Below are 23,708 nucleotides of genomic sequence, written 5' to 3'. Positions count from 1 at the left end.
GGGAAAAGTAGATATTCACATGCAAAATAAGGAAATTAGAGCATAACCTCACACTATATTCAAAAATGAATTCAAAATGAACCAAAGACCCAAAGTATAAAACTCCTAGAAGAAAACATAAGGAAACAACTTCAGAACTTTTGATAGGTAATACCCAATAGGCATTGCTAGGCAATGGTTTCTTAGACCTTACACCAAAAGCATGAGTAATAAAAAGAAAAAACAGATAAATGTGACCTCATCAGAATTAAAAACTTTTGTGCATCAGAGGACTTCATCATGAAAATAACAAAGATAACCTACAGAATGGAAAAAAACTACTTGGAAACTATATAATTGATGATGGTTTAATATCCAGACTATATAAAGAATTTCTACAAGTCAGCAACACAAAGACAAACAACCCAATTTCAAAATGAGTGAAAGACTTGAATCACATTTCTCCAAAGAAGATCATGAACATGAAAAACTGATCAACATTATTAGCCACTAGGGAAATGCAAATCAAAACCACAATGAGATAACATTTCACTCATTAGAATGGCTACTCTTAAAAAAAAAAAACAACAAAAAAACGAAAGAACTAACCAGTACCAGCAAGATGTAGAGAAAAAGGAACACTCATTTATTGTTGTTGGCAATGTAAAATGGACAGTATGGCGGTTACTCAGGAAGTGAAACACAGAATTACGATATGACCTGGAAATCCACTTCTAGATATATTCCCAAAAGAATTGAAAGCAGAGACTTGAACAGATTTTGCACACCAATGTTCATTGCAGCATTATTCAGTTACCAAAAGATGGAAGCAACCCAAGTGTCCATCAACAATGAATGGATAACCAAAATTTGGTGTATATAGATACACACACAATGTAATATTATTCAGCCATAAAAGGAATGAATTCCTGATATATAGGACAACGTGGATGATTCCTTACAACATCATGTTGAGTAAAGTCAGCCAGACACAAGAGAAGAAATATTGTATGATTTCACTGATAGGAAGCAATTAGAATATGCAAATTCAGAGAGTCAGAAATTGGAATACAGGTTACCAGAGGCTGGAGTGGGGTTAGGAAATGGGGAATTAATGCTTAATTGGAATAGAGTTTCTATTGGGTTGATGGAAATATTTTGGTAAAGGATGGTGGTGATGGTAGCACAACATTGTAAATATAACTAATACCATTGAATTGTATATTTGAAAGTGGCTAAAGTGGGAAATTTTAGGTTATATATGTTACCAGAATAAAAAATGTAAAAACCATAGAACTAAACAGTGAAGCATATGAACTACAGTTAACAGTATAATCATAATGATAATATTTCATCAACTGTAGCAAAAGTTTCACACTAATGTAAAGTAATAATTGGAAAAAGTGTAATATTATTTTATCAGGGTGATATGGGAACACTGTACTTTCTGTATGAACTACAGAAAGTAGTTCTCTAAATTTTTCTCTAAAAAAAATTAAAAATAATAAAATAGCTGAGAAAGTGTTAAAGCAAATAATCATGCCCTACGAGATATTAAAACATCAGACTTCTGGGAGATGGCAGAATAGAATAAGCTGAGTTCACCCCTGCTCTGTGGAACAACTAGAGAAGTGACAGAAAAATGAACGAGACAGTAGTTCCAGGGTACAAGTGACGAGAGAGGGACTAATGCATTATACAGAGAGGAATGGAATGAAAAAAGCAGAAAAATTATGATTGAGAATAGGGGGTGAATTTATCTGCACCTAGGGTAGACTGCAAGGCACAGGCTGGAACGGGAGCCAAAGGAGAGCTGCATTCGTGTACTCCCACTGCCCTATTAGTTTGAGAGATCTTCCCTCTCAGCATCTCAGGGAAAACGAAAGTGAGCATACTTGGTATACCTATTCACAGAGACCTTGCTGCCAGGGCATAATGCATACCCCCTAATTTTGAGGCAGGTTGCTGTGGGTGTCTGGTTTTGGCTCAGACTGGGGGGCCCTCCCCTCAGGAGGAGGGGGGTACACAAGGCTTAGCTGATCTGACAATTGGCCAGAGAAAGAGATGTCCCGGGTCCCGCTGCTTCTATCATTTCTCCTTGGAGGCTCAGAGCACTCACAGCAAGCATGGGCAGAGAGGCAGGGATGCTGGAGCGAGCCCTGCTGCACTGCCAGGCACTCCCGGGCTGGCTGTGGGTGGGGGCGGTTGAAAAACTCAGTCCCACAGCCCAAAGTCATTCCACATGGGAGCCTGGGAACCACCAGACCCTGAAGAAATGAAAAAAAATCATAAGAGGATACTATGAACAACTTATATGCCCAAACTAAACAACTTAGATGAAATGGACAATTCCTAGAAACACATGAACAACCTACACTGACTTGAGAAGTAGAAGACCTCAACAAACCAATTACAAGTAAGGATTCAATCACTCATCAAAAATCTTCCTACAAAGAAAAGCCCAGGACCGGATGGCTTCACAAGGAAATTTTATCAAACATTCCAAAAAGAACTAACACCAATCCTTGCTCAAACTCTTCCAAAACACTGAGGAAAAAGGACACTACTGAACTCATTTTATGAAGCTAACATCACTCTAATACCAATACTGGGTAAAGATGCTATGAGAAAGGAAAACTGCAGGCCAATCTCCCTAATGAATATAAAAGCAAAAATTCTCAACAAAATACTAGCAAATAAAACCCAATAACACATTAAAGGAATTTTACACCACAACCAAGTAGGGTTTATGCCAGGAATGCAAGGATTTGATGCAAGAAAATCAATCAATTTAATACAGCACACTAACAAATCAAAAGGGAAAAATCACATGATCATCTCGATTGATTTTGAAAAAGCATTTGACAAAATTCAGCATCCTTTTCTGATAAAAACACTTCAAAATGTAGGAATCGAAGGAAACTTCCTCAATATGATGAAGGACATATATGAAAAACCTATATTCATATCGTACTCAACAGTGAGAGACTGAAAGCCTTCTCCTTAAGATTAGGAATGAGACAAGGATGTCCTCTGTCACCACTAGTATTCAACATTGTACTAGAAGTTCTACCTACAGCATTCAAGCAGGAAAAAGAAATGAAAGGTATCCAAATCAGAAAGGAAGAAGTAAAATGTCCATTATTTACAAATAACGAGATACTATACTTGGAAAATCCTCAGAAGTCTACAACAAAGCTTCTTGAGCTAATAAACTAACTCAGCAAAATGGCAGGATACAGATAATGTGCAAAAATAGGGAATGTTTCTATACATAAGCAATGACCTAACTGAGGAGACAATTAAGGAAAGAAATCCATTCAAAATAGCAACTAACACCCTCCCCCTGTCTATGTGGGACATGACTCCCAGGGGTGTGGACCTCTCTGGCAATGTGGGACAGAAATCCTAGAATGAGCTGAGACCCAGCATCAAGGGATTGAGAAAAACCCTAGAATGAGCTGAGACTCAGTATCAAGGGATTGAGAAAACCTTCTCGACCAAAAGGGGGAAGAGGGAAATGAGACAAAGTGTCAATGGCTGAGAGATTCCAAACAGAGTTGAGAGGTTATCCTGGAGGTTATTCTTACGCATTGAGTAGATATCACCTTGTTATTCAAGATGTAATGGAGAGGATGGAGGGAACTGCCTGAAAATGTAGAGCTGTGTTCCAGTAGCTATGTTTCTTGATGATTGATAATGATATAGCTTTCACAATGTGACTGTGTGATTGTGAAAACCTGATACTCCTTTTATCTACCTTGTCAACAGACGAGTAGAACATATGGAATAACAATAAATAATAGGGGGAACAAATGTTAAATTTAGTTTGAAATGCTAGTGATCAATGAAGGCGAGGGGTAAGGGGTATGGTATGTATAATCTTTTTTTTTTCTGTTTTCGTTTTATTTCTTTTTCTGTTGTCTTTTTATTTCTTTTGCTGAATTGATGCAAATGTTCTAAGAAATGATGAATATGCAACTAAGTGATAATATTGTGAATTACTGATTATATATGTAGAACGGAATGATCACATATTAATGTTTTAGTTCATTTGTTTAATTTTTTAAATTAATAAATAAATTAATTAAAAAATATAGCAACTAAAAGAATTAAGTATTTAGGAATAAAGTTAACCAGGGATGTAAAGGACCTGTACACAGAAAACAACATAACATTGTTAAGAGAAATCAAAGAAGATTTAAATAGGTGAAAAGTCATTCCCTGCTCATGGATAGGAAGGTTAACTGTAGTTAAGATGTCAGTTCTACCCAAATTGATCTACAGATTCAACACAATACCAATCAAAATTCCAATAACTACTTTGAAGACTTGGAAAACCTGGCTGTCAAATTCATTTGGAAGGGAAAGAATAGCTAAAAATATCCTAAAAATGAAGAATGAAGTGGGCGGATTAACATGCCCTGATTTAAAGCTTATTATAAAGCCACAGTGGTCAAAACAACATGGTACTGGCGCAAAGAAGTATTGACCAATGGAATAGAATCTAGAGTGTGGAAATAGACTACCAAATCTATGGTCAACTAATCTTCAACAAGGTTCCCAAACCCACTCAACTAAGACAGAACAGTCTTTTCAATCAATGGGCATGGGAGAGCTAGATAGTAATAGCCAAAAGATGGAAAGAGAACCCTTACCTTACACCCTATACAAAAATTAACTCAAAGTGGATCAAAGACCTAAATGTAACAGCCAGTACCATAAAACTAGAAGAAATATAGGGAAACATCTTTAAGACCTAGTAACAGGAAGAAGCTTCCTAAACTTTATACCCACAGCACAAACAATGAATGAAAAAAATAGATAAATGGGAGCTCCTCAAAAGCAAATGCTTCTGCTTCTCAAAAGACTTTTTAAAAAGGTGAAGAGATAGCCAACTCAATGGGAAAAAATATTTGGAAATCACTTACTGGATAAATGTTTGATATCCTGTATACAGCAGTAAGATGAAATGAAGGCCTGAAGGATATGATGACATGGATGAACCTTGAAGACATAATGCTGAGTGAAATAAGCCAGACACAATAAGATAGACACTGTATGATTTCACTATTATGACCTTGGTAAAGGCAAACTCAGAGGCTTATAATATAGGACATAGGAGATCTAGAGATACAGAGAAGCTAGAGATGGATGAATACTTAGCTAATGAGGTTGACCTTAAATGTAAGGGAATGGATGAAAGTGAAGGTAGTTCAATAGTGCGTCTGTAAGTAATACTGCCATATTGATGGTGAAAATGATTGAAAAGGGTTATATATATCCATGTATACCACTGATTAGTACTATAAATATAAATACGCTCTTGTATGAACTACTTCAAAGGTATGAATCTTGTACAAAGAATAAATATTAGAGTGGTATGGGGGAAAAACCACTATTGCATGCTATAGTCTATGTTTAACAGGAAGACATCAACAAGTACTACAGCAATACCAGGGGTAAAAATTGGGGGGAAGGACAAGAGTTAAGAGGAGGTTTGGATTTTCTCTTGGTGAGGGTGTGTTTATCAGTTATTTTTCTCTTGGGAGCAATGAAAATTGTCTAAAATTGAGAGTGTCGATGATTGTACAAGTAAGTGAGGACAATGTGAGATATGGATTGTTGACTTTGGACATTAAACATGATGCCCAAAGGATGGGATAGCTGAAAGATACATTGACTGAGAAGTAGAATGGTGAACTGTGGTGTATATATATGATTGAATATTGTGACTCCAAAAAGGAACGAAGTCGTGAGGCATGCAATGAGGGGAATGAACCTAAGGGACATTATGTGATGCCAGAAACCAAAGAACAAATATTGTATGGTCTCTTTTAGAAAATACTTATAAGAAAATTGGGGCCTAGATTGTAAGCTCTTACAGCAGTCACATCAGGCCAGAACTGTAATTGTTATTCCTAGATTTTGAGATGCTGTGCTATATATATGTATAAGCTGGTTATTTCCCTGGAACTTTGGGTACCTGTGTGACCCCTAATACTCAGAGTAGGAGTTCTGCAGCTCTGAAAGTCAACATTGCCACAAACAGCAACTGTTAAAGAAGCAGAAGAAGAGGTCAGGCTTCAATTAGAAATAAGAACAAAGGCAATCAGGTTGGGACTGAAGTAAATCAGAATGCAGGGGTAATATAAAACTTTACCACCAGAGAAACCCCTGATATTGTCTCAGACATTAGGAACTTCCAAGTCAAAAGGCCAAACCTTTGATCTTAAAGCTTGCTCTTGTGAAGCTTATTTATGTAGCAGAGAAGCGAAGCCTACCTTTAGTAATGCCTACATATTACTTCCAGAGGACCCCTTTTGTTACTCAGATGTGGCCTTTCTCTCTAAGCCCAATTCTGCAAGGAAAAATCAGTACCCTCCCACTTTGTGGGACATGACATCCAGGGGAGAAAGTCTCCCTGGCAACATGGGACATGACTCCCAGGAATAAGCCTGGCCCTGGCACCATGGGATCAACAATGCCTTCCTGACCAAAATGGGGGAAAGAAATGTAGCAAAATAAGGTATCAGTGGTTAAGAGAGTTCAATTACAGTCAAGAGGCTACTCTGGAGGCTATTCTTATTCAGGCTTCAGCTAGATATTGTTATTTACCACAGTTTGCCAAACACCAAACAAAAGCATTCCTGTCAACCTTAAAGAACACCTAAGGGCTCTCTCTGAGATTCTATAAATGTTTCCTGCACTATGATTACTTTCCAAAAACCTATACCCTCCAGATGGACTCCTAGACCAATAAGTCCTGAAACCCAGAGGGGCTAACCTCTCTGAGAACATCAATTAGTTCCATCCTCTTATCCCATATTATTGACCCTTTCCAAAATGAAAAAGTTAGAATGGGCATAGCCCAAATACCCTTAAAGATTGGGAAAAGGATTGAAGGAGAAGGAGGAGTTATAACAGGGAGTATAGGATTTAACAAATGAGTATGATTGCTGAATCATTATATTGATATTTCCTTTAGTCTCCAGTGTCTTGGAGCAGCTAGAAGGAAAAACCTAAAATTGTAGCACTGTAGTCCATATCTAACTCATAAAACTGGTCTATATCTACTTGTTACAATGTATTTTGAAATGTATTACTTTTTTGTATATATATTTCACAATAAAAAATGTAAAAAAAAAAAAAAAAAAAGAACTACACACTATGACAAAGTGGGGTTTATTCCAGGCAGGCAAGGTTCAACACAAGAAAATTAGTCAGTGTAATACAACCTATTAAAAAGTCAAAAGGGAAAAATCACATGATTATCTTGATTGACACTACAAAAGCCTTCAACAAAGTTCAGCATCCTTTTCTAATAAAAATGCTTCAACAGGTAAGAACTGAAGGAAACTTCCTCATTATGATAAAGGACATAAATGAAAAACCCATAGCCAGCATCATACTTAGTGGTGAGAGACTGAAGGCCTTTCCCCTGAGATCAGGAATAAGACAAGGATGCCCTCTGTCACTACTATCATTCAACATTGTGCTATAAGTTCTAGCTAAAACAATCAGACAAGAAAAAGAAATAAAAGGCATCCAAATAGGAAAAGAGTAGTAAAACTTTTATTTGCAGATAACATGATACTATACTTGGAAAATCCTGAGAAGTCTATGACAAAGCTTCTTGAGTTAATAAACAAATTTAGCAAAGTGGCAGATACAAGATTGATGTGCAAAAATCAGTAATGTTTTGGGTGGGCCACGGTGGCTCAACAGGCAGAGTTCTTGCCTGCCATGCCAGAGACCCGGTTTCGATTCCCGATGCCTGCCCATGCAGAAAAAAAAAATCAGTAATGTTTCTGTACACAAGCAATGATCTAACTGAGACGATGATCAAGAAAAAAAATTTCATTCACTATAGCAACTAAAATAATCAAGTATTTAGGAATAAATTTAACCAGGGATATAAAAGACCTGTACACAGAAAACTTGAAAACATTGCTAAAAGAAATCAAGGAAGATTTAAATAGGTGGAAAGACATTCTGTGTTCATGGACAGGAGGGCTAGATATTGTTAGCTATAGATTCATTCAATGCAATACCAATCAAACTTTCAACAGTCTACTTTGAAAACTTGGAAAAGCTAGTTATCAAATTTATTTGGAAGAGAAAGAGGCCCCAGATAGCCAAAACATACTAAAAAAGAAGAATGAAGTGGGAGGACTTACACCCCCTGATTTTAAAGCTTATTATAAAGCCACAGTAATTAAAACAGCATTGTATGGGCGGGCCGCGGTGGCTCAGCGGGCAAAGTGCTTGCCTGCTATGCCGGAGGACCTCGGTTCGATTCCCGGCCCCAGCCCATGTAACAAAAAACGGAAAAACAAAATACAATAAAACAAGAAAATGTTTAAAGATGTTTCCCTTTCTTCCTTCTTTCCTTCCTTCTATCCTTCCTTCCTTCTCTCTGTCTTTCCTTTAAAAAAAAAAAAAAAAAAAAAAAAAAAAAAAAAAACAGCATTGTACTGGTACAAAGATAGACATATTGATCAATGGAATCAAATTGAGAATTCAGAAATAGACCCCCAGATTTATGGTCAACTGATCTTCAACAAGGCCTCCAAATCTATTCAACTGGGACAGAAAAGTCTCTTCAATAAATGGGTCTAGGAGAACAGAATATCCATAGCCAAAGGAATGAAAGCGGACCCCCTACCTAACATCCTATACAAAAATTAACTCAAAGTGGTCAAGAACCAGTACCAAAAAGACTTCTAGAAGAAAATATAGGGAAACATCTTCAACACCTAGTAATGGGAAGTAGCTTCTTAGACCTTACACCCAAAGCACAAGCAATGAAAGAAAAGAGATAAATGGAAACTCCTCAAAATCAACTGCTCTGTGTTTCAAATGACTTTGTTGGAAAGATGAAGAGAAAGCCAACTTAATGGAAGAAAATATTTGGAAACCATATATCTGATAAGGATTGATATCCAGTATATAAAGAAATCATACAACTCAACAACAAAAGAACAAACAGCCCAATTATAAAATGGTCAAAAGATATGAATAGATATTTTTATGAGAGGAAATACAAATGGCTAAAAAGCACATGAAAATATGTTCATCATCAATAGCTATAAGGGGAATGCATATCAAAACCACAATGAGATATCAGATCACACATGCTTGAATGTCTGCTATTAAACAAACAGGTAACTACAAATGTTGGAGAGGATGTGGAGAAGTTGGAACACGTATGCACTGCTGGTGGAGATGTATAATGGTACATCCGCTGTAGAAGACTATTTGGGGGTTCCTTAGAAAACTATCTTGTTGCCCTATGACTTGGCAATACCACTACTTGGTGTGTGTTCAGAAGAGCTGAATGCAGCGTCACGAACAGACATTTGCACACCAATGTTCATAGCGGCATGATTCATAATTGCCAAAAGATGAAAACAACTTAAGTGTCCATCAACAGATGAATGAATAAACAAAATGTGATATATACATAAGATGGAATACTGTATAGCTGTAAGAAGAAATAAGGTCCTAAAGCATATGACAACATGGATGAAACCTAAGGACATAATGCTGAGTGAAATAAGCCAGACACTAAGGATAGCTACTGTATGATTTCATTAATATGAACTCTCAAAAATGTAAACTTATGGTCATAAAATGTAGAATATAGGGGACTAGAGATAGAAAGGAGCTAGAGAAGGGGGAATGGTTACCTAATATATACAGAGTAGTTAATGAAATTGAACTTAAAAGTATGGGAATGGATAGAGGTGATGGCAGTTCATTAGCGGGTTTATAAGTAATAGTACCATATTGAAGGTGAATATGATTGAAAGGGGTTGTTTAGAGCCATGTACCTCAAAGATTAGCACTACAAATATAAATAAATTATTGCATGAACTACTTCAAAAGTATGACATTTGTACAAAGAGTTAATAATGGAACGGTATATGGGAAAAACTACATATTGCATCTTACAGTCTGTATTTAACAGGCATATATCACTAGTACCACAACAATACCAGGGGTAGATAACAAGAATTAAAGGAACTTTGGGATTTTCCCTTTGGTGTGGATGTGTCTGTTATTTATTTACTTATTTATTTTACATGGGCAGGCTCTGGGAACTGAACCCAGGTCTCTGGCATGGCAAGTGAGAATTCTGCCACTGAGCCACCATTGTACTGCCCTATCTCTTATTTTTCTCTTTGGAGCAATGAAAATTGTCTAAAATTGAGAGTGATAAAGATTGTACAACTTAGGGAGGATTCTGTGAAACATTATTTATTTTGGAAAGACTATATGCTATATGAATAGATAGATCTAAACAAAATCTGCAGATTCAAAATAAATAAATAACCAGAAAAATTCAAGTGCTAGAAAAAATGTGGAGAGAGAGGTATATATATATTCAAGGTTGGTAGGGTAGCAGAATGAGGCAGCCCCTCTGGAGGATAATGTGAATCCACAGGAGGCTAAATGTAGGATCAGCGTATGATTAGGCAGTCATATATTCATATATTCAAGTATACTAGGAATATACTTGAAAGAACTGACAGCAGGGACTTGAATAGACATTTGCATACCGATGTTTATGGTGACATTATTCATGTGCCCAATGGATGGAGCTGGCTGAAGGGTACATTGAGAAGCAGAAGGGTGAACTGTGGTGTATACATATGATGGAATATGGTGCTGCTACAGAAAGGATGAAGTCATGAGGCATGCAGTGAGGTAAATGAGGAATTATGTTGAGCAAAATAAGCCAGAAACAAAAGGAAAAGTATTGCATGGTCTCCTTTAGAAAATACATGTAAGAAAATTGGGGGCTAGACTGTAAACTCTTATAGCAGTCACATTTATTCCTGAGTTTTAAGTGTTGTATCTAAATTCTGAGATGCTGTGCTATATGTATATGTGTATAACCTGGTATTTCCTGGAACTTTGGGTACCTCTGTGACACCCAAGACTCAGAATAGGAGTTCTACAACTCTGAAAGTCAGCATTCCTACATACAGCAACTTTTAAAGAAGCCAAAAAAGAGATGAGGCTTCAATTAAGGATAAGAACGAAGCCAGTCTGGTTGGGACTAAGCAAATCAGAATGCAGGGTAAAGGCTGATATTATCTGTATTTCAGAACTTCATGTACTATATGAGACCAAAGGAAGAGAGGTTTATTTTGTCCAAAAATTTAAATTTTCTGTAGCACACAATCTAATTTAACCTGTCTAGCCAGTTCAATTAAACATCCTACAGAAAGGATGAAGTCATGAGGCTAGAATTGGGGACAAGGTCTTGGAATTCTGTATAGCTCAATGTCATACCAGGATACATTCCAGAGTATGTTGGTCAGATAATTAAAAAGTGTTGGCAAAGTCCCTTGAGGGACTGGAGAAGAAATATGGAACTATTAAACTTTCCTACGTGGGAAATCCCTGATACTCTCTCAAGCATTAAGGATGATCTTGAGGCTTACTCTTGCTCTTAGTTACTCTTATAAACTTATATCTGCAATGAAGAAGCTAAGACTACCTATATTAATGCCCAAGAGTTATTTCCAGGGAACCTCTTTTGTTGCACAGATGTGGCCCTCTCTCTCCTTAAGCCCAACTCTGTAAGTAAAATCATTATCCTCCCCTCTATGTGGGACATGGCATCCAGGGGTGTGAGTATCCCTAGCATTGTGGGACATGACTCCCAGGGATGAGCCTGGCCCTGGCACTATGGGATCGGCAATACCTACCTGACCAAAATGGGGAAAAGAAATGTAATAGAAAAAGTATCAGTGGCTAAGAGATTTCAAATAGAGCTGAGAGGCTATTCTGGAGGTTACACTTATGCAAGTTTCAGCTAGATATCGCACATTGCCATGGTATGCCAAGCCCCAACCAACAGCATTCCTGTAAACCCTAAAGAATACCCAGGGCTCTATCTAAAGCTCTTTAAATGTCTCACTCACTAAGTTTATTTTTCAGAAACCTATAACCTCTAGATTGTTCCTAGGCCAGATAATCCCTGAAACCCAGAGTTAACAGTCTCTCTAAGAACATCAACCAGTTGCATCCCCAACCCCAAAATGTTGACACCCCTTTTCAACAGAAAGAATTTTGAATCATTGCCCAAAAATCCCGAAAGAGGAGGAGAATGATCAAAGGAGAAGGAAGGATTATAACAGAGAAGACAGGATTTAGCAAATGAGTATAACTGTTGAATCATTATATTGGTAGTATCCAGTATCTTAGCGCAGCTAGAAGGAAATACCTGAATTGTGAAACTGTAACCCATACCATACTTTGAAAATTTGTTCTAAAACTACTTCTTAAAATGTACTTTGAAATTTATTGCTTTTTGGTATATATATATATTGTATTTCATAATAAAAAAATGTTTTTAAGAAACATACCATAAGTTGTGCTATTAGTATATAGGAATAGACACATAATCAGTGGGAGAGAATAAACAGCCCAGAGGCAGATCAAAGTGTACATGGGTATGTAGTTTAATATAAGGGTAACAATTCAAGTCAGAAAGAATGAGTTATTTAGTAAATGGTTTTGGGAAAATTATATAGTGATGTGGGGAAAAAAATCTCTACCTCATACCACACTCTACAAGAAGTTCCAAATGGGTTAAATATATAAATACTAAAAAAATGTTTATAACAAGAAGAAAATATAGAGAGATATTTCAATAATTTAAAGTAAAGCAGGTCTTCCTAAGACATAAAACCCAGAAGTCATAAAAAAAATACTGACAGAAAATTTAAAATTCATGCATGGCAAAAGGCACAATAAACACATTAAAAAATCATGGGCTGGTCCAGGAGAAAATATTTGCAACATATATTACAAAGGTTAAATGCTCATTGTGCATAAGTATTTCTGCAAATAAGTAAGAATAAAAAGCAACATGAATAGAAAAATAAGCAAAGACCGTGAATAGGTAAACATAAAGGAAGGAACACAAATGACCAATAAGCTTATGAAAAATACTCAGCTCACAGGGAAATATCAGGGAAATAATATTTATCTCTCACCACTTGATTAGCAAAATAAAAATATTCATCATAGCAGGTGTGGGTCATATCAGAGAAATGGCATGCATGTGCCTTTCTATAAAGCAGAGGATGGTGGGAAAGATGATTTTTCTTTCTAATCAATGCTCAGAGTATTTCCCACTTAACTCTGCTCAAAACATGCCTGAAGAGTCTCACCATCATCTTTTCTGTTGAAGCCTTTCAAGGCCAATTCCAATGGCATCTCCTTTCTCCAGTATTCCTCCACTAAGTATTGTGCCTCTATTATAACACATTATAATATGTATTAATGTCTACCTTGTATCAGTTTTACATGATTAAATCTGTTTCCCAGACTCCACTCAAAATTCTTTAAGCTCTTTTTTCTTTCTTCCCTGTGTCCCACTGCCTTGCCCAGGGTAGAAGTTTTTAAAACAGTCACTCACTAACTCCCCAATATGGTGGGGCAAGCAAGGGAGATAAACTTATAAATGAACAATCACAATTTAAAGATTCCCCCCCAAGAGATAAGATTGGTATGAGATGGGATGTACAGAATGCTATGTGAGAACTGGGGTGGGAGAGACCAAATCGGCCTGTGTGGTTCTCTGCGAGGTCTTAACCAGATGTTCTATTCTTGCCATACTGAAGATCTTCTAGTCCCTCACCTGTCCCTGCCCTTTCTGTTTCCCATTCTATGCTGTCTTCTCTGCTTGGATTGCTCTTGATCCTTCTTCGGTTGGCTCAAATAGCATTTCCACCAGGAAAACTTCCCTGCCATCTATCCCTCAGCCCTCATTCTGAGTTAAGTGCTTCTTCAGCACTTCCACTGAACTCAGTGCGCTCTGCTCAGTCTTATGCCTTAGAATGTTACAATGAAATTATCTGTGTAAGGTGTGCCTCCCCTACAAGATTATAGGCCTATGGAGGACAGGAATCAAGTCTTATTCATCTTTAACCCCACTCTCTCCCTTTATCACAGAGTCTGGTCCATAATAGTTGCTTGTTAAATGCTTGTTGAGAACCAAACTGAAAGAAAGCAAACGACATGACCTATTAAAGGAATGGCCAGCAGCTCTATCTACTCATTAATTCAACAGATTTCCTTTCATGTGTCAGACCTGCTAGGACCTGGGGAAAGTAGTGAGCAAGGGACACAAGCCTTGTCCCATGGAAGTCTGTAGTTGGGCCTCACAGAGCTGGAGCCCAGAGTGTGAATTAGGGGAGTGACAGGAGATGTGTCTGGGCAGTCAGCCGGGCCTAGATCCTCAAGGGTCTGTGTGGCAAGCTAAGAAACCAAATGAAATCAGGACTGAGAGGTGGCAGGAAGGCCTCCAGGGCAGAAAAAGCTAATTGGGCAGGTCAATGTGCCAAGTTCTCTATACTTCTAAAGTGTTTCCTCAGGCCCTGGGCAGGGCCTCGCTTTCCTCACCAGTGACTTGGGGCCACACTCACCCATGGGCACGATGATCCCAATGAGAGCAGCAGTGACTGTTGAGCCCATCTTGCCATCTTCATTACCATCTGCAAAACACAGGCATTTGGAGAATGACACTCCTTCACTTTGCAGGCCTCAAGCAGTAAGAACTACCCAACTGTTTCTCACCCTCATTCCAAAATGATGGTCCTGGCTCATGGTTAATAATTCAGCCTTTCCAGATCCTTTCAAGAGAGGCAAGCAGGGTACAGGTCATCTCCATTTTACATATGGGGAAACTGAGTCTTACTGAGTGGCTTGGGGATTTACAGATAAGAGGCAGAGCTGAGACTCAAACCCAGGTGTCATGACTACAAGTTTCATGCCCTTCTCGCAGCACCATGGTGGTAGGAAGCTGGGGCTGTGTTGGCAGAGCAGGTACTTAGGTTGTTATATTGCTCACTGACCAGGTCGACTGCCTTTTTCAGTCAACATCTGTTGCTCTGTCTCTGCTGTTTTTTGGTGGCTTTTCTGTCTATCTGCGTTTTATCAGTGAAACTTAACAAGTAGTTAAAATGGGACATGGTATATAGTGTAGTAGAATCAAGAGCACAGGCTCTTGGGTCAAATTTTTTGGGTTCAAATCCCGGCTCTACTCTTCACCACTTGGATGATCTTTGGCAGGTTATTACATGTGAGGCTCAAATAAAATAAGATCTATAAAGCACATTCTAAACTAAAAAGTGCTTTGAAATATACTGTATTTTTTAGGAAAGCACATCGTGCTGTCTTTTCCTTACCTTTAACAACCATCTTTATGACAGTCTTTGGGACATAATGAGGAGCTATCATCTACATTTGCTCCAAAAGGGGATATGGTTGCCCACCGGCAATGGTCCAAATCCCATCCTTTCAGTTTGTCTGTTTCTCCAGCTCATTCCAAGGGAAACGAACTGGTAAGGTGGGGAAAGAGCTGGACTATTTACAAAGCATTATGTAGAAATACTGCTATCCTCTTGTAGCAGGGCTCAAGCAAACCCTGGACAGTGATATTCTCACCTGAAGCCCCAGGAAGTCAGGTGAGACCCCCTGGACAGAGGCTCTGCCCCCATGAGAGGGACTGGGAGTTTTGCCTGTTCTGCTTGCTCGTCCAAGTTTCAGGGTAAGTACTCAACTCTGGGTATGTAGCTTCTGCTGGCAAAATGGGCCCAAGTGGGAAGATGCTGCCAAGCTACTTGATTTCTGGACCATCCATGTATAGAAAAAACCTTTAAAAGATAGTTTATCCTTCTAAATGAACTCCCCCTAGCAGGTAACTCAATCAAACAGGCATTTGGTGGTTAATGAGATAGAAAATTTCTAGCAGTGACAATTACTGCTCCCAATGATTTAATAAGTGCTGAATGCAATTATTTTCATCCCAGATTTGGAAAGAGGCACAAGCAAGCTACAGTTATGGATATTACAATCTGGGGAGCCTCCTGAAGCTGCTGGGAACTGAGATGAGAAGTCCTGAAGTTTCCAGACCTGGGGGATACACTCTCATAAATCAGTTAACATGTAAGCTACAGACATGACACCGAGAATCAGCTGAGCCTGTGTGAGTTAGCAGAGCCTGTGTGAGCCTTTCCATGTACTCTGTCTCCTCTGTCAGGGGGAGGCGTATCACTATTCCCTACAGTTTATAGGTGAGAAAGCTGAGGCTCAGAAAGGGGAACTAGCTTCCTTAAGACCCTCTTCCATGAGCCCCTCAGACCCCTAAATCACACGTTGGCACTATCTATCCCTCTACTTCCTCAGAGTATTCATTCAACTCTGGTATGATCTCTTCTTCCCACACATTCCCCAATCCTGACTTCCCAGGGACCCTTCCCATGTCATGAAAGAATGGAGACCTCATTTCCTTACAGTGCTGGGAGTGGTTGCTGGATGCAGGGCTCGGAGTAGACGGGCTCATGCTGGGAGCTCTGGGGACATCATTTGAGCTTGGGACTGCAGTAACCAGGCTCGGCGTCTCTGTGCTATGGTTCTGGTAGCTGGGGCCGTGGACTGTGGTCCCAGGGGCTCTCATGGTCGTGGCTGCTGTCCTCACCGTGGCAGAGGCCAACATTGTAGTTGAGGTAGATGGAGGTGCTGGAGGGGAGATAGCATGCAGGTCACTTGGATGGGAAATTTTGTTGCTTTAGTGCCTAAGCTACTTGTCTCTATGAATTATACTCATGCACTCACCCTTCATGGCTCAGCTCAAAGCTCATTCTTTGAAGCCTTCTGTTATCTCCCTGAATGGGCTATGATCTTTTCCTTAGCTGAATCCCAAGTACTTTGCCTATATTTCTACCTCACTTTGGTTTTCTAAAGATGAGTCATTAAAACAAAGCTGTAGAATTAGCTGTGGGTAAGACCACTGTAAAACCCTGGTGGGGTGAAGGGTAAGCATATGAATCTAGAAGGATTTTACATTCACATTGCCACACCAGTATGTTTAAATTCTCAATCCACTTTCAACAACTGAACCTGGAAATCATACGTGATGCAGCAGATTTATGCTTCAAGAAAAGTCCCTGGTCTTAAATCAAGATTAGAGAATGAATATAAATTTATGAGATTGAAGTATTAACCTATGATTGTCCCAATCACATCATAAAAGAGTTTCTATGTCATGTGTTAAGTTTTAGGTGTGAAGTAGGCAAGCACAGTCATGCACAAATTCATGAAGCCATGAGAATCAGCGGTTCTGAACTTGAGTCTTCAAGGGGTATCCAGAAACCTCCCAAAACAGAATAAAAAGGATGTGTGTATATGTGCATTTTTCTTGAGAGTGAGAAGAGAAAGGCTTGGAAGGGCCCTGGGGGACACCAGCGTTCAAAGAGGGTAAAGAAGAGGAACCTGCAAAAGCAATGAGCAGCCAGATCAGATAGAGGAAAACCAGAAGCATACAGTGTCCCAGAAGCCAAAGGAAGATTTCAGCAAGGAGTGGTCTGGACTTTTGGGGGCCTCCCCTCCTGGTAGCTCTCCTTACCTCGGTAGCACCTCTTCATGTCTGGGCCCAGCCACATGGTGTCAGGACAGGCACATGTGTACTTGGGAGAGTGGCTGGAGATCTGAGGAGCAGGAAGGCACAGGTATTCACAGCCTCCATCGGGCTGGGCACTCAACTCGCAGGCATCTGCAGCTAATGACAGGGACAGAGAGTTGGGGCACAGACAGGACATGCCAGGTCTTCCTCCCTCTCTCTCACTCTGCTTGTTCAAAGAGCTTTGCCTGCTACTTTTGTTGGGCACCTACCAGTACCGGACCTGGTGCTTTCTCCCCACACTCTCATATAATTCTTACAACAACTCTAAGAGGTTGTGTTATGCCCCAGATTGACACATATAGGCATAGAGGCTCAAAGAGGGTGAATGCATCAAAACTCTAGCTCGAGTAATGCTGGAGCCAGGATTTAAATACAGGTCTAGTTGGCTCTAAAGCTCTTGCTTTCCCCCATGCCACACTTCACCTCTTCTTTCTCACACATTTAAATTTCTAGATCTAGGATCAGGCATCAACTTCATCCCTTATCCTTGACCCATTCCCACCCTCATTCTGGCAGCCAACATCTCAGGTAGTTTGAATTAGTATATCCTACTGATAGAGGATAAGATAACCTAGTAGTAGAATTCCTGGATTCAATTCCCAAACATGTTTACTGTATGGCTCAAGGCGAAACACATAATTCAGCTTCTCCTATTATAAAATGAGTATAAATAACAAATGAGAAGCAATGTGTCATGGCAGAAGGAGTTCTGGAATTCGACAGACCTGAGTTCTGCCACCTGCAATATTATTTTACCTCTCTGTCCTCGACCGTTAAATCCAACTTTGTAAAATTGGCTAAAATATGACCTTTAAATATTGATTTATTTTTACCAAGTCTTATTTCACAAAATGTGTGAAAGCAAAGTGTTCTATGAAAGGGACTACTGTTGTTATTTTTGAGAGTGCTGAGACATGCTGCCTTGTGGAAAGGCTCTTGGACCAGGGAAGGCTCACCTCTTGGCTGCTTCAGCTCATGGAAGATGACAATATCATGTGGGTTGTTGAGGTTCTCAGCCAGGATGGAGATTTCCAGGCCATTGAGCCGATTTGCACTGAAAATGGCCTCATTCTCTAGGTCTGTCCAGAATACTTTGTCCTGTGGGTACAGACACAGAGATGGGAGGCCTCGAGCCTAAAACTCAACCTGTGGTTCCTTGGGCTTGGCCCCAAACCATGGCCACAAGAACTGTCCTCACATCTCCTAAGTTAGCCTGTCCACAGATTCACGGTAGGACCCTGGACCTCTGGTCTATTGTATATATTCTCCTGGTTCCCTTCTGTCCCGTAGGGTCACTCTGTCATTGAGTGCTTTGGACAAAGGGCCCCAAGGCCGGCTGTTCATTAATGCTGAGGTATTAGGTCTGCTCCCTAGAGCCCAGCAGAAACCCAAGGTTGGATCTGGACAGCTGTTACCATTACTGGGGCCTGGGACCAAGACTGGAGGGGAGGTGTGAGCTACTGAGGGCTGTTCAGAGCTGAGCCTCCTATAGCCTCTGGGTGCACATACATGGGGGCATATATGGTTACTCCATTCAAGCCTAAACATGCCTCTATAGGCAAATCCACATTCGCAGATACAACCATGCATCCTCATGCACAGTTCTAGACTCATACCCAAATGTTCACCTACGTACATAAAAGGCACACCTGTGCCTCAATAAACTGGTGTACATATTTACACACACGTACACTAGCACTTGGGGATGCATTTTTACCTCTGATGTATTCATATACATACATGCACATATACATGCTTTACACTTACATGTACACATATGCACAAACACTATATACATGTGTCTGAACACACACCTATCTTTTAAAGCAGGGGCTGAAGTTGGAAGTGGAACTTTACAACTTCAGAACACTATTGAATGATGTTGCTCCAAGCAATATTGCCAACACCCACCAGAGACCACTGTTCCCTCGCTTTCCCTACCCTTTGTGGCAGAGTTAGTTTCAGGGAAAGGGTGGGTGTGTGAGGCTTTGAGTGGTTTTGGTTTCCCTATTCCCCAAGAGGGAAGATTGGTAGGGTCAGGGGACAGGATAGTCTGGGGCCCTCACTTTCCTGGGTGCTTCTCAAGGACTGGGACAATGTCTGCTTCACTTCTGGGTCCTTGGGTCCAGCAAAGTTCAGTAAGTGTTGAATTGAATAGCATCTCTCAGTTCATACCCAACAGAAAATGATTCTAAGGAAATATATATTCCTTCCTCTCTCCCTCCCTTTATTGGGGACCTATAGTCTATATGAGTACAGTGGTGGGTGCTGAGGGTACAGAGAGGAAACATACACAGTCTAGCAGCTTGCTCTATGAGAAGTGCTCAGAGGAAAAAGCCTCGGGAAGGGAGTCCAGGAAAGGACACCAGGTGGACAATGGGCTGCAAAGCCTTTGTGTGTTAATGGCTCATGTGATCATACAAGTCAGCTGCCCTTCCTGTTCCTCTGTTTCCATCTGAACAAACCTCAGGGAGTCATTCTGTTTGAACAAAACTTTTCTGGGCTTTAACTTCACAAGTTATAAAGTTAAGTATACCCCAGACCCCACCCCCCTACACCATGGGTCTCACCTCAAACACAGCTATCCCAAAAGGGTGGCTCAGGAAGTCAGTGGAGGAAATCAGAATCTTTCTGTTGCCTCCATTGAAGTCAATGCTGGACAGCTGGTGCAGCTTGGAGTCTACCCAATATAAGCGTTGGCTCAGCAAATCTTGGGGAGGAGGAAGGGTTTGAGGTTCAAGTCATGACACTGGCACCCCAGTGTGGATCTCTACTCCTCTGGGCCCCCTCCCTGCCCACCTTCCCAGGCTAGGCCTTGGACTGAGGCTGGCCTGCATCAATCATCAGGGAGCAAAGGTCCTGGCACCATGAAGGATCCAGAAATAAGACAATGGTCAGGACTGGGTGCTAGAACAGGCTCCCCAGTCCAAGGAAGGCAGGGCTTACCTAGGGTGATTCCATTGGGCCATTCAATATTGTCTGACACAAGTATCTGCCGGTCTACACCATTGAGTCCAGACTTCTCGATCTTGGCCTGGTATCCCCAGTCAGACCAATACATGAACCTACAAGAGAAAAGAACCCCGTCTGGCTCCTTACTTGGGGACATGATTGGGGTGGACTGAGTCACAACGACCCACAAAACACTCAGCAACTATGCTTAGTGGGGACTGGGAAGGCCTCTAAAATCCTTTGGAGTCATCAAATCTTAGAGTTGGTAGGAGCTTCAGACTTCATCTCATCTGAGACTCCCCAGGAGTCTGCCAAGCCTCGGTGAACAGCCTCTGTGACAGCCCATCTCTCTCATTTCTGGCAGCTCTAACTTGAGCCCCAGAATTTTGAGCAGGAAGGGTCAAAAAAAGCCCTCTCATACCCTGTTTACAGAGTAGAAAGTGGGTGGCCTACCCAGTGTCACACAATGGGTCCAAGTTAGAACTCTGTCCAGGGTGTCTCTTTCTCTTTTTTCTTCAAACGTTTATTGAGCACTTACTATGTGCCAGGCACTGGGCGGAGTGGTTTCACCTCATGTACTTACAAATGCAGTCATCATTGACCTTTCTAACCCAGTCCCTACAAAGCAGGCAAAATGAGCTTTGAAAAATGCAAATAAGCTGCGGAACTCCTATTTTCAAAAAGCAACAGTGGCTTCTATTGCCCTTAAGATAAAATCCCAAATCCTTACCACAGCTTACAGGGCTCTGCATATCAGGCCCCTGCTTACCTCCCAGCTGTGTCTCCTGCCTCCATCCCTGCCTCACAGAGCTTCTCTTCATTCCTCCAGGGGACGGAGTCTTTCTCACACAGGACTTTGTAAATGCTACTGCCTTCATTCTTTCCCTGGTTAGTTCTCAGTTTAAATGTCATTTTATGAGAGAATCTTCCTCTGACTTCCCAGTTTAAGTAGGTTCTCCCTGTTAATGTCATTAAAGCACTGGTTCTTTCTTCCCATAGCATCTATGTAATAGGTAATGTATGCATGTATTTATGTAGGATGGTGTATTTGTTTAATATCTGTTTCCCCCACTAGTCTATAAGCTCAACTAAGGGCAGACTCTCTGTCTTATTTCTTACTGTATGCTGAGGACATAGCTCGTGCATGGCACATAAGAGACTTTTATTTAATATTTGCTGAATAAAATAATGATTTTGTGCTAGCCTCAGCCTCAGAAGGTCTACCCAATATAAGCATTGGCTGTAAATTGTCCCCAATTTGCAGATGAATCAACTGTGGCTCACAGGGGTTGACATCCCTAAGAACACATCACTAGTGAGTAGTGGGCCAGGTTTCAAATTCAAGCACTTAGGCTCCAAAGCTGGTATGCTTAACCCCTGCCCCAGACTCTCCGGAAACCTGGTTTCAAGCCAAGGCTGACTCTGGGCAAGGCAGATGAGTGGCTGTCCTAGATACTCTCCATTTGCTGCTTCAGATTCACTCTCCACCTACCTCCATTCTGTTCTGCATTGAAAAGCTGACCCACATGAACCACAATAATAGTTTGAGTCCCCTGCCTCCTAGTTTCTCATTGAATTCCATGGAATAGCTGAGGGTGGGAGGAGACAGAGGCCAGGATGTCTATTCCTGGCTCCCTCTATAAGGTTATTTCTAGTTGGCTGAGACTCTAAAGGTAACCCTCTTTACTCCACTCTCTCCTTCCCAAGTTGGGTAACCCTCCCTGATCTGGGCCTCTTGCTTGCTGTTATTAGTCTAAGATAGACCTTGCCCACTCCTTTGTAAATAATCCCTCATTAAGCCCTTCTCAAATTATCCTAATTTGAGTCTGATGTAGGTTTCCTGCTGGGACCCTAACAGATCCGCAGTGGATCAGGCTGGGCTGAGTCTAATATATGGTCTGGGGCACAAGGTGAGATAGAGGCAACACCAGGGCTGTGTGAGAGTAGACAGGGAGCAACGAAACCTGATTCACAGAGTGAAGGTGAGGGTTAGAAGAGATACTCAGTATTTGTAGAGTACCTTGAGGGGGCTGGGCCCACCTGATCACACTCAATAAATAGCAGCCATCAGTTACTTTCCAAGGCCTATGCACGGCCTCTCATCTGACCACTCTCCCCTCCCCTCCCCAGCTGCCTTCTTTGGAAAAAGAGAGCTTCGTTACTCTAATTTAGGGAACAGCAATAGGAAGAAACTGGTGATTCTGACAAACTTAATATAAAGCTGATGCTAAAAAAACTGATGTTATCTCAAAACATCCCTAATGAGGATGCTCCCCTATCCCCAGGTTTCTCTGGGGTCCTGTGCCCAGAAGTTTAAGGGTGACAGTGTGACATGACTGGTGTGGCCAGAACTGGGCAGCCTGGGTGGTGAAGAGCCAGGAAACTGTGGGCCATGGGTACAGGGCGGAAGTGGACAGCCTGCAGCAGAGCAGACTCAGGGACCCTGTTCTTTCAGTCTTGCAGGCTGTCTTACAGGGAATCAGCCAGATGTTCTATGCAACTTCAGAGGCTAATGGAGAATGTCATAGGAAGGCAGATTTGGGAACATGAGGGTGGAAAAAATAAACCTAATAGGCAAAGCTGTCACCAGTGAAGTAGGACCTATGGGGGTAATGAGCTTTCTGTCCCTAGAATTATGGAGCAGGCACTGGATGCCCACCTGCAGCACCCTGAGGAAAGGCTTCCTGCCCCAGGAGCTTCTAGCAGGCTATCTCTAGAGCCCCATTCAGCTCTGAGCTGCGTTGATCCTGTGATCAGTAGAGTCCAGTGAAAACCTGATTGGGGTTAACAAATTGAGTGGGCCCACATAGACTTTTCCCTCATGTCCTGCATGTCTGAGCAGACCAGAGGCCTTCTAGAGCCCTTATGTAGTTCTTATGATAGATACATGAAGACTGAGTGCTTATGGTGGGAGGATGGTCCCACCCTCACCCTCACACTCACCCTCGCAGGGGATCGACAGCAATGGCCCGGGGTTCACTGAGGTTTCGGCTGAAGAGAGTGCATCGGCGGCCACCATCGACTGTGGCCACTGAGATGGTCTTATTGCCTGAGTCAGTCCAGTAGAGGTGCTTGTGGACCCAGTCCACAGCCAGGCCCTCTGGAGAGTGCAGCTGTTCATCAATGAGGACCTCCTGCTCTGTGGGGTCACTGGCCTTGTCCATGTAGGCACTAGGAGCAATCAGAGCTGGCCATGAGGCATGTGGTCCACCCACTGACCCTCCAGAGGCCCCTGTGCATCCACCCCTTCTCTCCCTTCCCCCTGGCCAGAACACTGGATTTCAGAGGA

General features: G+C 41.2%; 1 protein-coding gene and 1 long non-coding RNA gene across 19 annotated transcripts in view; one reads left to right on the top strand and one right to left on the bottom strand.

Annotated features, from left to right (window-relative positions):
• Window positions 1-23,708, bottom strand: part of LRP8 (LDL receptor related protein 8) — a 106,526-nt gene that overhangs the window by 25,066 nt on the left and 57,752 nt on the right. For 14 of the 15 annotated variants that reach the window (XM_077149599.1, XM_077149587.1, XM_077149600.1 and 11 more), the window contains 7 exons: window positions 23,363-23,590; window positions 20,414-20,532; window positions 20,038-20,177; window positions 18,424-18,565; window positions 17,411-17,563; window positions 16,300-16,524; window positions 14,430-14,498 (listed from right to left, as the gene is read on the bottom strand). In XM_077149599.1, the coding sequence (XP_077005714.1) occupies window positions 14,430-14,498; window positions 16,300-16,524; window positions 17,411-17,563; window positions 18,424-18,565; window positions 20,038-20,177; window positions 20,414-20,532; window positions 23,363-23,590 (1,076 nt within the window). Of the gene's footprint in view, window positions 1-8,448; window positions 14,004-14,429; window positions 14,499-16,299; window positions 16,525-17,410; window positions 17,564-18,423; window positions 18,566-20,037; window positions 20,178-20,413; window positions 20,533-23,362; window positions 23,591-23,708 lie in introns of those variants that run through there. The other variant, XM_077149594.1, reaches the window with a different exon arrangement.
• LOC143674216 (uncharacterized) overlaps window positions 1-23,708 on the top strand; it is a 53,329-nt gene that overhangs the window by 26,198 nt on the left and 3,423 nt on the right. For 2 of the 4 annotated variants that reach the window (XR_013170968.1, XR_013170966.1), the window contains 3 exons: window positions 15,414-15,553; window positions 15,816-15,951; window positions 17,061-19,126. This is a non-coding gene — a long non-coding RNA (uncharacterized LOC143674216). Of the gene's footprint in view, window positions 1-15,413; window positions 15,554-15,815; window positions 15,952-17,060; window positions 19,127-23,708 lie in introns of those variants that run through there. The other 2 variants (XR_013170969.1, XR_013170967.1) reach the window with 2 other exon arrangements.

The sequence above is a fragment of the Tamandua tetradactyla genome, chromosome 2 (genome assembly GCF_023851605.1).
Source record: "Tamandua tetradactyla isolate mTamTet1 chromosome 2, mTamTet1.pri, whole genome shotgun sequence".
Taxonomy (NCBI): domain Eukaryota; kingdom Metazoa; phylum Chordata; class Mammalia; order Pilosa; family Myrmecophagidae; genus Tamandua; species Tamandua tetradactyla.
The sequence above is the reverse complement of the archived record's forward strand: the minus strand, read 5'-3'. Positions and strand labels throughout refer to the sequence as shown.